This window comes from Erithacus rubecula (assembly GCF_903797595.1).
Source record: "Erithacus rubecula genome assembly, chromosome: 13".
Classification (NCBI taxonomy): Eukaryota; Metazoa; Chordata; class Aves; order Passeriformes; family Muscicapidae; genus Erithacus; species Erithacus rubecula.
In genome coordinates, this window is record NC_136665.1 from 2205432 (window position 1) to 2222289 (window position 16858).

At 41.7% G+C, this 16858-nt stretch overlaps 2 protein-coding genes across 6 annotated transcripts in view; both read left to right on the top strand.

Annotated features, from left to right (window-relative positions):
• Window positions 1–16858, top strand: part of MKRN2OS (MKRN2 opposite strand) — a gene marked incomplete at its 5' end in the record, with an annotated part of 68487 nt that overhangs the window by 35984 nt on the left and 15645 nt on the right. The gene's annotated exons all lie outside the window — the stretch shown is intronic.
• The window catches only part of RAF1 (Raf-1 proto-oncogene, serine/threonine kinase), a 37124-nt gene that overhangs the window by 17065 nt on the left and 3201 nt on the right, over window positions 1–16858 (top strand). For 2 of the 5 annotated variants that reach the window (XM_079316771.1, XM_079316770.1), the window contains exons 3-16: window positions 775–989; window positions 1561–1673; window positions 2676–2778; window positions 4310–4467; window positions 5353–5451; window positions 6881–7034; window positions 8427–8486; window positions 10214–10241; window positions 10333–10460; window positions 11392–11509; window positions 12813–12897; window positions 13759–13935; window positions 14662–14708; window positions 16028–16146. In XM_079316771.1, coding sequence (XP_079172897.1) covers window positions 783–989; window positions 1561–1673; window positions 2676–2778; window positions 4310–4467; window positions 5353–5451; window positions 6881–7034; window positions 8427–8486; window positions 10214–10241; window positions 10333–10460; window positions 11392–11509; window positions 12813–12897; window positions 13759–13935; window positions 14662–14708; window positions 16028–16146 — 1596 coding nt within the window. In that variant the 5' untranslated portion in view covers window positions 775–782. The remainder of the gene's footprint in view (window positions 1–774; window positions 990–1560; window positions 1674–2675; window positions 2779–4309; window positions 4468–5352; window positions 5452–6880; window positions 7035–8426; window positions 8487–10213; window positions 10242–10332; window positions 10461–11391; window positions 11510–12812; window positions 12898–13758; window positions 13936–14661; window positions 14709–16027; window positions 16147–16858) is intronic. The other 3 variants (XM_079316772.1, XM_079316773.1, XM_079316774.1) reach the window with 3 other exon arrangements.

Consider the following 16858-nt stretch of genomic DNA (forward strand, 5'->3'; position numbering starts at 1 on the left):
TCAGGTACTGGAGGGTTTCAGTTGGGTCACCCTGGACCCTTTTCTTTCCCAGATTGAACAATCCCAATTCTCCCAGGCTTTATTTATGCTGAAATATGACTGAGCATAGCAGGTGTGAGGGTTGAGAATTTTTTTTGTTGTTTCACACTACTTAAACGAAACCCAAAAAATCAAAACCTCAAAATCAGTTATCAAAATAGATTCCTTAATTCTTTTTATTGTAATTCCTGTTGAGTCTCTTTTCTTAGCAGTCTGGGCTAATGCTTGTATGGCATATCTGTTTTTCAGGACTGTTGTGCTGGCCTCCTGCAGAACTCTTTTACCCTTGTGACCTGGGGAGGGTCAGGTTGGGGATCAGGGAAAGGTTCTACCCCAGAGGGTGCTGGCACTGCCCAGGCTCCCCAGGGAATGGGCACAGCCCTGAGGCTGCAGAGCTGCAGGAACAGCCCTCCAGGGGTGCTCAGGGTGGGATTGCTGGGGTGTCTGGCAGGGCCAGGGGCTGCAGTGATGATCCAGTCCAGGCTGTTCTCTGATTCTGCAATCTGACCACCTTTCTGGAAGGCCTCAGACACTACTGATGTGGATTGAGCTGATGGTGGAGTGCTTCTGTGAGCCTGAGGTGCAGTGGGAGGAGTTTCACATCTGTCACATCTGTTCCTCATGCCCTGTGGGTGAGCTGTAACCCTGCATGTGTAGGTCGGTCACATCACAAGGCAGTGCAAAAGAGGCTGAGGTCAGGAGAGCGAAGGAACTGACCCTGCCAGTCTCCCCCAGGCTGCACAATGGAGCACATCCAGGGAGCCTGGAAGACCATCAGCAACGGGTTTGGACTGAAGGACTCGGTGTTTGACGGCCCCAACTGCATCTCCCCCACCATCGTGCAGCAGTTCGGGTACCAGCGCCGCGCCTCCGACGACGGCAAGATCTCGGACACGTCCAAAACCAGCAACACCATCCGCGTGTTCCTGCCCAACAAGCAGCGCACCGTGGTGAGTGCAGCCAGCTCTGCTGCCCCCTGGCATCTGCACAGGCCGTGCTGTGGTTAAGTGATGCTCAGCACTGGGCTTTAGAGGATGTCTTGACTTGTACATGTCTGCTCTAGCTGTGTTTTCAGCTGCACGTTGAAAGTCATTGTTGGGGTGGCTGTGTGACACTGCTGTCATTTTCCTCCCTTGGATGCCCACAGTGAAGTGTAGGGGTTAAAGCTGAAGTGAAACTTTTTGAGGGAACGTTTCTGTTCAGTTTCTTGGAGCTGAGGGCAACTAATAATAGTCTTACACCGAGTTCCCTAAAATCTAAATTAAGCCCTTTTTCTCTACTTGAGGTAACTCCATTTGCCTGCATTTCTATTCCTTCTGTAGGCTGCCTACTTGTGTAAAATCCTGTTTCATAGAAACTCAGTCAGTGTGAGAAACTGAAAAGTTATAAAACAGATTCACAATATCCTTTGCACAACAATTGCAGTTTTCTTGGAACTTGTAAAGAAAATGAGAAAATGATCTTCCACTCTTGGAAGAGATAAAGAAACTGTGCCTGTTTTGTTTTTCCCTTTGGTCCCAGGTGAATGTGCGGAATGGGATGACCCTGCACGACTGTCTGATGAAGGCACTGAAGGTCAGAGGTCTGCAGCCAGAATGCTGTGCAGTTTTCCGACTTCTTGCTGAACCAAAAGGGTGAGAGTGAAACTTCCTCCCACAGAATGTGAAAATTTGGGTTTGGAATAGCAGCAGGAAGGTTTTCTTCTCCTCTGGATAATTTCTTTTAGAGCAGTTTGGTTGTGAGCACTCTGTTGCTTTCTTTGCCCTCTTACAGGGTGACTCTGTCAGCTTCCCGAGTATTGGCAATTTCATTTTTGTTTGAAGCAAAATTTTGAAAATATTTAAAATAAAGGGATTCCAGTGCTTGCAGCCCCTCAGTGGGTGTGTTACCATAGTCTAGATGAAGTGATGCCTTCCTTCATATTTGAGGTGCATTTCTGTGCTGCCTTTGCAGTTGGTAAATTCAGTGTCAGTGATTCTTAGCCCACTTCCCTGAACGGTTCTGTGTGCTCAGTGTCAGGGCCTGCATCCCTCTGCAACTTCCCAATGTTTTGATTTCAATCCCACTTCAGATAGTTCATCTTTTTCTGTAGGTTGCTGCTATTAAACACCAAATGATTATTTTACAAGCTGAGGGAGTGAAGGTATCTCATGGATAATGTATCTCATGCTAATGCACTAAACTTCACACCTCCTAAGGCTTGGGCTTAAATGCCTGAGGCTGCAGGGAGCTTTGTGGCGTTACATCTCTGAGCAGCTGAGGCCATTCTGGGGTCACCAGCCAGTGCCCAAGCACCTGATAATGGCTTTTGTGTCACTGAGTCTGGCACTCGTGATCTCTGTTATATTTATAAGGGTATGTCTGTGACTCCATTGAAGGTTCCAGGTGCTTTCTGTCAAATATTTTATTTATAAATGACATGTTAAAAAATGAGCAGAAAGAGATGTGACTTGCAGTGTGTTCCAAATTGCTTCTAATTTTTTTGAGGGAGATCTATCTAGCTCACTGTAAGAGGTTAGCCATGCTTTTTTTCGGTATTTGTTTTCATTTTACTCAGTAGAACTCACAAAGCATGCCTGTTGATGAGGCCAGACTTATCTCCAGAGTGATTTTGTTGTCCCCGTTTTGTCCTTCAGAAAGAAAGTGCGTTTGGATTGGAACACAGATGCTGCCTCCCTGATTGGGGAGGAGCTGCGAGTGGATTTCCTTGACCACGTCCCTCTCACCACACACAACTTTGTAAGCTTTTCCTGCTCTGCATTCTCCTGTCAATTGCATCAGTTGAACCACAGATTTGGCCAAAGAATGTTTTGGCTATTTTGGGTTTCTGGGCACAGGGATTTTCAAAAGTCATGGTTGATTTCTTCACCCCTGCTCCCCACAAATTACATTCCCTAAGCACCAGTTTGCAGTGAAATGCAAGAATTGTATGCCCAGGTGTCAAAGCTCACATTCTTCACAGGTCTGATGATTTTATTTTATGTCAATACCTGTGTCTGGAACTGTTGTGGTAAGATACCTATGTCTTTAAAGTCCAGAAAAGGGAGAAAATTTGCATTTTCTGTCTCTGCCTCATCACTTACAAAAGGCTGGATAAGTTCAGCAGCTTTATTGGACTGATGGTCCAATATTTATTATTTGTCCTGGATATTCAGAGCTGCTGTTAATTCTGCAGGTCATGATATTTTGTGAACTGATGCTGCCTTGTAATTTGACAGTGTTCTGTGGGGGAATGAAAGGCTTTACTTTGTAATTCCTTCTCAAAAAGGGATTATTTATTCCATGCAAAACAAATAAGTAGAGGGTGGTTTTGTACTTTGTGGGTTTTTTAATTTTTAAAAATTGTTTTAAATGCTTTTTTTTTTTTTTTTTTTTTTTTTCCAAATTGATTAATGCCCAGCTCTAACAGTTTTACCTTGCATTGCTGTTTTCTCCCTGGGAAGAAACTCTGTTCCCATATTTTAGCTTTTTTTTTGTTTTGTTCTAGAAATACATTGTGGCAATCCTAAATCCTAAAGGATTGTCATTTACATCCATTAGAAAGGTTAGGATTGATTTACAAAACCTGAAAGTTGCTTTACTTGTACATTGCATTTTAAAAAACTACAGAAAATATCATCTGCAGTTGGTCAGCAGAAAATGAATATTTTTCTCCAGATCTGGAAGAAGCTGAAGTTTGGAGCTTTCCTCTGCAGTAGGTTCTGGAGGAAGAAACCCTTTGGTTCATTTTAATACTTTTTCATACTTCAGAAGCTTTTAAAAAGCCAAAGTAGGCTGCCATTAAAAAAAGTAGAAATTCCTTAGATTATTTTGATTACTAAGGAATTTATTTCTCATGCAAGGGATATTACTGGTTCGTCATAAACACTGAGAGTTTTGCCAAATAAAAAAAAAAGACGTGAGCCTTCCAGTCTGATCCTTTCACGTCTTTGGTTCTACTGAAAACAAACAAAAGCCCCAATTCTTGGTTCTCACAGCTCTATCACCTTGCTGAGCATAAAGACTGCTTTTGCACTTGACAGAAAACATATATTGTCTTTTTTTCCCCCCTTGTTTGGTTCTTTTTTTTGTAAATAAAACCTTCAGTGTTTCTAAACTGAAACTGGAAATCCATGCTAGAGTATTTGAGTGTGGTTTTAAGCTCAGTAGCTACCTGAGGGCTCTGGTAGCATTTTAGCATGGTTGTTTATTTCTGTCGGGCTCTGAAGATGCAAATGTCAGTTAATGAAGAGCTAATTAGCTGGGATGAATCACTTGCTGTGTTTTCCAGGCTCGGAAGACGTTTCTGAAGCTTGCCTTCTGTGACATCTGCCAGAAGTTCCTGCTCAATGGCTTCCGCTGCCAGACATGTGGCTACAAATTCCACGAGCACTGCAGCACCAAGGTGCCAACCATGTGTGTTGACTGGAGCAACATCAGGCAGCTCTTGTAAGGACTGCTCCTTTTTATGGCAGCTGCAGTTCTGCTTTTGTGTCTCTGATCACAGAGATGCTTTTTGGGCTTGTTGGGAAGGCAAATTGATCAGTGTGCAGAATTGTGAGCTCAGGAACAGCCAGCAATGAGTGTCTGTTCCCAGGGGAAAGGCCATGCACATCAACTGCATTTTGATCTTGCTCTGGATTTTAATATTCTGGGACAAGCAAGCAAACACCTTGAATGACCAGGCAGTTGCTCCAATGCTCTCTTTTGAACAGGGGGACAGCAATTCCTCTCACACAACACAGGTTAGGAATAAACCAGGCCATGATTCAGTTCAATTTTAGCTGTTGGAAACATTAGTGTTCTATCACTTCAGCTTCTGACAGTGGTGAAAATGGTGAATGGTGAGAAAACAGATGGAGGATAGTACTTTCCTAATACCAATTACAAAAAGTTGAAAATTACTATGTTAGAAGTCCTTTCATGCAAAAGTAAAGCCTATGATTGTTTTTGTGTGTCTTAGTGGTTGTATTTTTTTATAGCTTGGTCATGTAGTTCTGCATTTTCTCATGGTGCAGGATGACTTGTGCCACTTGGTGCTACCTGACTTTAGTAGAACTTAACTGTGTCAAGGACCCTTTCAGGAAAATCTGAAGTCTGATATAAAATGATTTTGGCTGTCAAGTTTTGAAAAAACTCGTGGAACTTTTCTTTGGGACTCTGAAGGCAGAAGTTTCAGTTGTACACAGGAAAAACATGATGTCAAGATAGGAATGTGTTCATGAAGTTAATCATGCTGCAAAGAGACAACCCGTTAAAATTTCAGCTTTCAAGAGCATTGTACAGGAGGTAGTGTAGCAGTTGAAGTTGTAATTGTTTGTGTTGATATTTCAGATTGTTCCCAAATTCAAATATCAGTGACAGTGGTGTCCCTGCACTACCTCCCTTGACAATGAGGCGGATGCGGGAGTCTGTCTCCCGGATACCTGTTAGGTAAGCTTGTATTTCCTGTCACCTCTCCTCTGGGAAATACACTTCTTTCAAAACAATCAATCCAGAGCAGCTAAAGACCCCCAGCTCCTCCAAAGCAGAGCAATCTGATGGAAGGTTGGGATGAATGTGCAAGGCAGCAACACCACTTCATCACAGATGATTCTTTCTTGTTCTTAGAATCACTAAGGCATTGATTTGAGATTTTATATTTTCAATTTTTAGCCTTCAAATTTTAAGGTAGAGTATTAAAAGGCTTTTTGGAGACTTTTGTTTTCCTGCCTGAGAAAATCCAAGGCTCCCTTTTGTTATTTTTGTGAGTTAATTTTATTTTATCTGATCAGGTAGTGTGCATCGAGTCTCATGATGGATGATTCACATCCATAACTAAAATAATGCTCTGATATTATGATGACAGATAGGAGTTTAAAGAGACAAGAGTGGGAACTGAAAATGTGCTCCTCTTAAAACAAATTCTGATACCTAAAGGGAACATTCCTGTAGTTTTAAGTGCTGCAATGAATCCTGTGTCCCTTTCCAAGGGGCCTGGCCCCTGACCCTAACATATGCCTGTATTCTTTCCCTTGAAATTCTAGAGGCTGAAGAGAGCAGGCCAGCTTTTGTTTTTTCTGCACCCATTTGAAAAATCTGGTCAGGAATGAGGCACAGAGCACGTAGCTGACTTGTAAATGGTTCTATGTATTTATTTCTTTATTTTAATGGGAACTGCATCAGGAATTGATCTTTGCCATCTTACTCTTATTTCCAGTGTTGTTGAACATTGACTTACTAACTTTTTAGATGTTCTGAAGGGTTTTGTGAAGGCTGGCCCATTTCAGTTAAGATACATTTGTGTTTTGGGATCCTTATGGCCTGAGTGTCCTTAGCTGTGATTTATCACTCTTTGTTAAGCTGGATTTTAGTCTTGGCCTCCTTTTAACTGGTGTTGGGTTTCATGACTTCCTTGCTGGCTGTTCTGTGCAAACCATTGAACAGTCTTGCAAAGCTTTACAAATTCAGGGCTTAGCTCTTAAACTGTGCATTTAACAGGCTTGAAATGAGCAGTTTGTTTAATTTCACAGTCTGAATTAATCTCTCAGAGCCAGTGTTTTGTCAGTGTATTAAATGTGGTTTGATGGGGATTGAGGTGAACTGTGGCAAAATTTGTAACAGCAAAAACAGACCTCAGCTAAACACTAATTAAATATGTCAGCTGACAAGATCTTCAAGTTTTTCAAATTTATTTATTGAATTAAACTGGGAATGATTCAGCTGACCAAATAGTTTAACTGATGTGTAAATCTCAGCTTTTTCTCTGCTTGGAATTGTGTGTATATTGCTTTTGAACAGGTTATATTGAACAGTATTTTTCCCTTGCCAGAGGGGAAAAAAATAACCACAACTCTTCCCTTTGTCTCTCTTTCCTTCTCAGCTCCCAGCACAGGTATTCTACACCTCATGCCTTCACTTTCAACCCATCCAACCCTTCCTCTGAGGGCTCTCTGTCCCAGAGACAGCGCTCCACCTCCACCCCCAACGTGCACATGGTCAGCACCACGCTGCCTGTGGACAGCAGGATCATCGAGGTAAGGCTGGGGCAGAGCAGAGCTCAGCCCAAACTGCCCATCCCAGCCCCTGGGGGGTTCTCCTTCCTGCCTCTGTCATTTCCACACTGTTTGCCTCAGCTGGCTGAGTGCTGAACACTTCAGGAGACACATTTGCATTAGAGGTTAATAATTAATTTTTGCAGTCTATCAACTTTGCTGGAGTAGTTGGTAAATTTTAGGGGTGTGTAAAGATGGGGTGGAGCTGAACAATTGAGCTCAGTTTTGTGAAGAAATTCTTTTTAGGCATGTCTAAAAATGTTCCAAATTTCAAAGTCTGGATTGGTGGGGGGGCTGGTGTTAATTTTAAATCAGACTGAAGGTGCCCTAAGTCTGGGTGTAGTTCTTGGGCTTGCAATGCTCAGGTCAAAGCTTCCTGATGATCTGTGTTATACATGTATGGAATTAGTGACAATTCTGGGCCTGTGGGCTGAAGCCGGCTCTGTTTGAGACTTTCTGCTCTTCTTGCCTTCAGGCACCTTTTTCTTGTATTTTTCTACTTTAGACACAGAGGGGCAACTCTTGGAAATCAGGCCTAAAGTGGTTGGATTTCTTTAATTTTGTTTGATAGCCTTAACACGCTGGTGTGCAGGAAAGGCTGGCAGAAGAAAGTGCTGAGCTGCAGGACTTGGGAGAGAGAGAGAGCAAGCACTGCTTGTTGCTTTTGCCTCTGGAATAGTTTAAAAACTCTGGAGGCCAAGCAAAAGCCTTTGGCTGCTGAGTTCACCTGCATCTTCAGCTGGTGATTCATGGTCTTGTGTGAAGATGCTCTGAAGTGAGTTAGGGAATTCCTCTGGGCCATGGCAGCAGCACAAAAGTGCCCTGCAGCCCCAGGAAGCATTTGGGGTCAGAGGCTTTGTCAGCTGGGTTTATGGGGAAAGCTGCCCTCCCTTTCTCTTTGGATTTCCTTGGCTCCCAGCCTTTCTGCTGCTTCAGAGGCCTGGCTGGCCAACTCTGATGGCACAAACCACAGTGGAGCACTCAAGAAAATCTCAGTTACTGACCTTGGTAGAGTGACATTGCTTTCTTTATGCAGAGCAGTAAAGACAGATATATTTTCTATTCTGGCTCTTTGCATTTTCCTAAAAATAGTTCTTATGTCCTAAAGGCTTTTAAAAGGCCCCAAAGCAATGCAGAAAGAAAGTAGCAGAGACTTTCTAGTACACCAGGAGAAAAAACCTTCATAAAAAAAATGGTTTTAGATCCTAGTGAACGTCTGAGTTTGAGCAAGACTTAAAAAAATTACTGCTCTTAATTATCATTTATCAAGCAAATTAGGTTACTTTTCCTTTCGTTTAGCCTAACATTGAATTTTTAATTTTTTTTTTTTATACTTCCTGTGTTCTTTTCTTTTATCTCACTGTGCTGGCCTAGAATAACAGCCTGAATGCCTCTCCCAGCTCCTGGTGCAGACGCTTTTGTTTGAGGGGAAGAGTAGGTATTTCCTTGGTGCCTTCTGTTTTCTTGTGATTAACAGGATTGCTGTAACTCAAAGCCATGGCAGTGTCCACGTGAAGTGTTTAATCTGGAGCTGATTTTCCAGCATGTTTCTGCTCAAATATGGAGGCTGTGAATTGGAAGAGGCAAATTGATAAAGAGCTTCATGTTGAATTCATCCTCCTCTGAGTGTCAATAGGCTTGGATTAGAATGCATTGGGTCACACAGCCTTTAAAGCAAAACCTTCTCAAAACACATTCATTGTGTGGCTTTTTCCCTCTGGAAATGATTTTTATTGACTGTACCCATCCAAAGCCCTGAGATTAAGAACATGTTGTACTGCTTTTATTCCCATCAAAGTAAAGTTGACAGACTACAGCACTGGGGATGGGGTTATTTGTGTTGTAAGAACAGCTCTAAAGAACAGGGGTTTGGTTTGTTTGCTGTTGAATTCAGAAGCAAATAAGCAAATATTCACATCAGGATTGAAGCTCAAAAATGCATTTTCAAAGTAAGAGCTCCTTATAGATAAGTGTGAGAAACATTTTAAATTCTTTAGTTACCTTTTGCCAGCTTCCTTGAAAGCAGTTACATTCTCAGGCTGGTGTACAAAACCAATCACTTGTTACTCTGGTTCTGAAAGGTTTTTATTATCCTTAAATTGAACAAAATGAGTTAAATTGAAGAGTTCTTCATTGGTTGTTCATGCAGATTTTAATCCACTCAGGTGTGCAGCAGTGGCAATCTGCAGGAATGCTGTACTTAGTCCAGCCTGGGTGAATGCAACTAATGAGCTAAAACAATGCATTTCATAACTGAATCTTTGCTAAGGATAATCTTAATTGAAACTGTGGAGTGGAATGTAGGCTTGTTCTGTCCTCCTGTGAAATCTTATATTTATTATTCTACTAACTAGAGAGTTTGAATTGACTTTTGTTAACTCTGACAGTGTTTAACCTCTCTGTAGTGCATGTTCTTGCTTTGTACTTACACAGTCCCTGGATATTTTCCCTTTCCTGTTTGTACTTTGGGATAATACAAATGGCAGGTGAGAAAAGCTGTGCAGTGCTGTTTGTCAGAGCTTAGTTCTCTTTTGTGCATGGCTGTAGAGTTGTGTTGTGCCCGTGGCATGAGGTGACACTTGTGGCACTGTCCTGGTGACCTGTGGGAGAACACTGCTCAAATGCCAAATTCCCCGTGGGAATGTGCTTGGGAGAGGAGAGGGGTTTGTGTAGGGGCACTTGATGGAGCCTTTTTGGGGGTTGAAGTAGGATGTGGAGTTATTTCACAATGGATGTTGAGCTGGAATATTGTGGGGGGTTTCAAAGTCCTACTTGAAGCCAAGAGCTGTTTGGGAGTTGTCCCCTGGGGTCAGAGGCCATCCCAGGAGCTCTGTCCACACCTGGAACACGAGCATGAAGTGCAGGGGGGATGCAGACAGTATTGCTGCTGGTTCTTGTTTTGTGTCCTTTTTTTTCTCTTTCATTTTTGGTAGCAGTCCTTTCAATATGCTGTGAATCTTCTCTGTTTTGTAAGAACTCACAGATTGCATGGGTGTCCTGCAGGATTGGTGTGATGAGCAAATCCCCAATCCTGGAGCTGTTGGCCAGTACTGTATTGCACTTGACCAAAACTGGCCCAGCAATTTCCACACCAGCCCTGCTTGTTCCTTCCTGTGCTCTCTTACATTTATTAACTTTATTCTCCATCTTCTCTGTTGCAGGATGCAATTCGAAGCCATAGTGAATCAGGTATGGTTTCAAAAATTAAACATTTCCTAGTAGGATTTGATATGGTTGTTTTCTTGTTCATAACTTGTTTTCTTGTATTTCTATCTTAAAGCCTCACCCTCTGCTCTGTCTGGAAGTCCTAACAATATGAGCCCAACTGGCTGGTCTCAGCCTAAAACCCCAGTCCCAGCCCAAAGAGAGAGAGCCCCTGGATCTAACACACAAGAAAAAAACAAAATTGTAAGTGTGGTGATATTGTTTTAAATGAAAAATTAGTTAAACTGTGCTGGGAGGAGTGGTGTGGTGGGGTAAATTTCTGCACTAGGAGGTGCAGGTAATCTTGGATTGCTCTGCACTGGAGCAGGAGCAATTTAATTGTAATTAATTTGGGGATGATGGCACTATGGCCTTGGGTTATAAATATTCAGAACAGCTGTTCTGGGTTGCAAATGAATTTCAGGCAGTGGTGTGACATTATCAGTGCAGGTCCAAGGATTACCTTTTAAATCTTCAGAGGTTGCATCTTTTGGGTTCAGGTTTAATTTATTTAAAATTGGCTTTATTAGCACTATTTGAACTGTGTTGTTCCCATAGAAGGCGAAAATTACAAAACAGATTTTACAAAATGAAACTTCTTGCTCAAAGGTTTGATTTAAACTTAGGGGTGGGGGAGAGATAAAGAAGAGTTAGAATAATAATGGATAGTATCTTGAAATTTTTGAAGGCTACTTAGTGGGATTCACAGTTTTTGCTCACTTAAACATTTGAGAATTTTGCACTCACCTGTTTGGCTTATTCTATTTAAATATGTAAGAGTTTCAGAATTTTAGCATTGTGTTTTTGAAGCAACCACTTTTTTGAATACTTTAGATGTTTTTCAATAATTGATCATAAAAGTTTAGGATCTCAGATTAGAGTTTAATTGTTTAGTGCAGACCTTCATGATAAACAGTTTAAGACATCCAAGAAAATGTGATAGTTTGTTGTTGGGGTTTTTTTAAAAAACCCACCACCCTTCCCAACTGAGGAGAAAAACAAAAATCCAAACTGCAAGGCAAACCCCTCCAGGTTTTCAGGTCATCTTGAACTTGTGTGAAGGAAACTATTAAAATTTTTTGGTGTGAATAATACAAGTGATTGAAAATTAAATCCCTGTGAATTGTTGTTACAGAGGCCTCGTGGACAGAGAGACTCCAGTTATTACTGGGAAATAGAAGCCAGTGAAGTGATGCTCTCCACCAGGATAGGCTCAGGCTCTTTTGGGACAGTTTACAAGGGCAAGTGGCATGGTGAGTCCTCACCTGGGGGGACAGCAGCCCAGGGAAGGTGGATTTGGGGGTGCTGGGTGCTCATCTGCCTGCAAAAGGAAAGGGAAGATGGATTTTGTGGTGCTGGGTGTGCTCATCCTCCTTTTTCCAAATGGAAAATGGATTTAGGGTGCTGGGTGCTCATCCTCCTCCAAAGGCATCAGGCAGAAACAGGAACTGCTTTGTAAGAGCAGCACTGGAATTAAAGCAAAGCACAGACACCAAAATCTGTCTCACAGCTGCATCATTTTCACTCCACTGATCTCTCCATTCCCATGTTCCACACCAGCTTGCTTTCTGAAAAGGGTTTATTTTCTATTAGCTGGGGAATTCCACAGCCTACTGTTAAATTATATTTACCTTCTACTTCTGTACATTATATTTACTATTTCATTTCAGGGTGGGGTGGAGAGGAAATCAGCATAAATTGTGGAGTTTTTTCAATGAAAAACTGCTTAATGTTGTGAGAGTTTGATCTGTAGGTAGTGGGAATATTTTGAAAACAGGCACCTGTAGAGCTGCAGAATTGGTTTCCAAATTCATGGCTTGTGATTTTGAAAAGAAACACAGAAACTCCTCCAGCCCCTAACTTAAATAGCAGTATTGTCAGGAGAAAATAGCTGACAAAACAAATCTGGAAACTTACCTGCTGCTCTCTATTTTTAATGAGTAAATATTTGCCTGTCTCAAAGTACAAATACTGTCAGCAGCGAGGGAAGCACTATTGTTACACTAAAAGTAAGTGAAAATCTGATTTTCAGTATGGAACTGAAATGGGACACAGAAGTCAAGAGGTAAAATATAGTTCAGTAAGATTTTGTAATAAAAAATATCATAGTAATATTTAATAGAACATTAACACCTCTTCAAGTATCAAAATTAAATAATTAAAGAAATTCTGCACGAAGGAGAGAATGTTGAGTTTTCTTATGTGTTCAAATGAAGTTTATACATATAAACACTTCAATATTTAAATTTGGTAATGAAACCACAAAGGTATGTGTGTCCATATGTCCTGCAAAAAGCATTCCAGCCAAACATAACCCTTAAAAATAGAAGGGAAGTGTGTGAATAATTAATTAATGACTTTTTCCATTAGATTGGAAATCAGCTAAAGTAATTCCTTGATACCACAGAAATTTGTCTGCAGGGCAGTCTTGACCTTTGTACAAATTAGTAGAGGTGTTCTATGCACAAATGAGGAATTTTAATTACATATTAGTGTTACTTTGAAGAGGAAGGGGAAGCTGCATTTTCAATAACCTCTGTGGTAATTTATTTCCAGGGGATGTAGCAGTGAAGATCCTAAAGGTTGTAGACCCAACCCCAGAACAGTTTCAGGCTTTCAGGAATGAAGTGGCTGTCCTGAGGTGAGTTGGTGTTTCACTGCTGAATTCTGATATTCCAGGTGCTGCATTTGACTCCCAGCCCTCCTTGGAGCCTTCTGGCCCAGGATTCTGTGTGTGATAGGCACAAAAAGCACATTTCCAGAGAAGAATAAAAAAGACAGCCATAGTTCAGAGTATTTTTGTGGTCTCTTAACACCCACCTTGTTCAGGCCACACTGGGCAGTAAAGGTGAGGATTAATAAATCCTGCCCTCATTCTCACACCAGACAGCACTTGAACTATTCCTCTCCAAATTGCAGCAGAATAACTTTTTCTTCCCTTAAGCATAACACTGATCAGTGTAACTGTTTTCTGCTTTCAAATCTTGAGACTTTTTAGTGTCTAAGGAAGTGTCTGTGAAAAAGAACTCAAGAGTTCTTGAAAGAACTCTTGAAAAAGAATGACGTACTTAGAGAAAAACCATCTCCTCATCTGATAGTTCCTTTAGGGTTTATAGTTATCCTTTGGTTTCCTCTTGGGATTCAGTATCCTACCTAAAGCTGGCACTTTTTTCCCAGCTTTCAGGGTGATTTCTGTAGTCCAATATCTCCTAATACCACTTTCAAGTGTGACTTTTGCTTACTGATGTCAAACCATTTGAATTTGCAGACATCCTTCTCTTAAATGTCGATTTTTAAATAACTAAAAGGAAATCTTGTAACTAAAAAGTAAAAAAATCAGCTAAAAAAAGAAAAACGGCAACTGTGGTATATTGTAATATTTGCAAGGCCAGTTTTCACTGCCACATGGATCAGGATTGCAGGGATGAAATCATTCAGCCAGGGAGCGTTGGGAGAAGCGTTTCTGCTGCAGCTGCTGATTTCTCTTGGTGCTCCTCTTTAGGAAGACCCGGCACGTGAACATCCTGCTCTTCATGGGCTACATGACCAAGGACAACCTGGCCATTGTCACACAGTGGTGTGAGGGCAGCAGCCTCTACAAACATCTGCACGTGCAGGAGACCAAGTTCCAGATGTTCCAGCTGATCGACATCGCCCGGCAGACGGCGCAGGGCATGGAGTGAGTGGGGCTCCCTCCTGCCAGCCAGCCCAGAAATGGGCACCCAGGGGAGATTCCCTCTGCACTGCAGGCTGCAGCTCTGCCTCAGCTCGTGCCTTTTATCACTTACATTCTGTTTTTGTCTGCTCTCACAGCTGGAGGTGTTGCTGTAGTGCAGCAGGTGAAATCTTGCCCTGAATCAGTGAAGGGGCTTTGTCCCCCGGGTTTCTGTGACACTGCAGTGTATGGCACACACTGTGAGATGAGGGGTGGCTGCTCTGTTCCACACATGGATTTGGAAGCATTTCCAGCTGGCTGAGCTGCTCCAGGCCCCACCTCTCTGCTTCCAGCCCTTGTTCTGATGTTGGGAGCACTGCAGTAGTTGCTGCTGCCAGAGCTCATTCATTTTGTAGATCAGGGCCCAGGTTTCCAGTCAGACAGCAGAAAAGAGGGCACATTTAAATGAAAGGAGTTTGGAACAGTCAGCTTCAGCACAGGATACAGATTGCATGGACAGGAGGACAGCCCCAGTTCTCCAGGGTTAATGGAACTTGTGCCACTCCTCCCTGACATTTCTTTACTGCACTGAGCACAGCTCCATGTCTTTGTTCCCAAAGAAGACTCATGGAAAGCCAGAGGTGTGTCAAGGGGTGGGGTGTGTAATAAACTGAATAAACTGTCTGTGGGGAATGAAAATGCTCTTTGTGAGCAGCCCTGCTAATGGCTCTTCTGCTTTTCCCTTCACAGCTATTTACATGCAAAGAACATCATCCACAGAGACATGAAATCCAATAGTATCCTTCCTGAGCCCTCCTCTGCAGGGAGGGAGTGATTTATTGCCAGTGTGGGAGTTGCAATAGCTATTTTAAATAGATTTATATTTATAAATGCCAGTGGACAATCCCCGTTGATGTTGATGTCGCAGCACATCTGTGCTTGTTTTCCACACTTGGGATAAAGATGTGCAGCACTTGTGCTCCAGAAGTCCCTTATTTTACTTAAATGGGGTTTGTTCCATCCTCTGGTACCCAAATGCTGCTCTGCTCCTTGATGGGGAGTTGTGTGTGCCTGTGTTCATCTGTGTGCACACGTGGATTTGTTTCTGTTTCTTGTGTATTGCTAATGTGTTTAGAACTCCTCAAATGACTGGCAGAAATGAAGCCAAAAATCTTACTTTAAACTCAAGAAAAAACAGCTTTTTACCATTATATTTTGTGCAAAATTATCTATTTAATAACACATGTGGAGTGGAAATGTTGTGAGCTGATGTCTTCCACCTTTGAAATGCCTGCTTTGGAATTACCAGAATATCCATGGAAGGAATTGGGGCTTCCTTCCACCCAATGGGAGCAGGATGTTTTGGCACATGTCATCATAAAAAAAATCTGCCAAGTTCAGTAGTTCCAGAATGTCAGTGGATTCCATTTTCAGTTAAAACCTCCAATTATTTTAGTGTATAGGAGGCCTGAAATTTGTGATTGATGGTAATGATGATCATTTTTGTGAAATAAATTAGCTCTGCTCCTGACATGGAAATGTCAGTCATGTTTATATTTCTGAATTATCTTTCTGAAGTTAAAACATTCCCAAGTGAAATCATTGAATGGTATCTTCTTAAAATAGCCCCAGCAGTGAAAATGTTGTCAATAACAGACCCATGAAGGACATAATTGTAAATAGTGTGGATACATTGCCAGTTAAAATTATAGTTCCAACTCAGGAGATCTGCCAGAGAACTTTGTGGAAATAGATTTTATTTTGATACTTACTTTTCCTTGTAATTGTTTTTTTCTTATTTTTCTGAGTTGTGAGATCTCTTTGCTGTTTCCCTTTCTCAGCTCTGGTTGTTTAAGGAGCTGCAGCCATGGATGGTAATGAACTGTTGATTTCTGTCCTAGTTCACCATAAAGATAAATCTACAAATAATGCTGGAACATCTGTTCTGGTTTAGTGTTAAATGTTAATTTAGGCATGGCTGCCATAAAATCCCTTTTCCTTTGTTTCACATTGAGCTCTCAGCAGGGTTAAATAAAACAAGCAGCACTTGCTAGTCACGTCAGAAAATCCAGAACTGTTGACTCAATCTTTTGCAGTTTCTTTAACAAAAATGCAGATATATTTCTTCATGAAGGCCTCACAGTGAAAATAGGAGACTTTGGTCTGGCAACTGTAAAATCCAGGTGGAGTGGATCCCAGCAGGTGGAGCAGCCCACAGGCTCAATCCTGTGGATGGTGAGCAAAACATTCCTTGCTCTGAAATCTCCTCCAGCATCTGTCCCTTGCACATTCAGGGCTGCAAGTCCTGTGTGGGTTTTATTCCAGCTGTAGGACAAGTCAGAATGGAAGTGCTGGAGGGATTGATTGTGCAAAATAGGCACCAGACATGCTCCAGTGGGGTTTGTGAGTTATTTGAAATATTCAGGGCTGCCAGGCTATCTGGAAATGTGTATTAAAAATAGCAGGATGCTTGGCTAAGACTTATTTGTGCTCTGTAAAATACTCACAACACCTGAAACAAAGTTCCAGAAGCAGGAATGTTCTTTTCTTTAAAAAAATGGTACAAAAAGACAAATTTTTCATAAAAGGATTTAAAACTAATTTACCCAATGGTATGCAGTGTATTTGTGTACATGAAACAGACTTTGGGAAAAAAACCAAAACATTGCATATTTGCTCATTGCAGGCTTTTTAAAAAATGTATTTATTTTAGACACTTATAACCCATCTTTGCTGAGCTGTCACAGAGGGGAGATTGTTTCTGTTTCCTTGGAAGTTCCTGTGATCCCTTATTTATGTTTTTATGCTGTTGTACTTCAGTGCTTTGCTCAGTAATTCTGAGAGAATTCTTTAGGAGGGAAAAAAAATCTTAGCCAATGAGAAGTTCTTTTGCTAGTTCACACCTTGTTTCGTTCAGTCATCTGACATTATTTATTTTAAGAGGCTT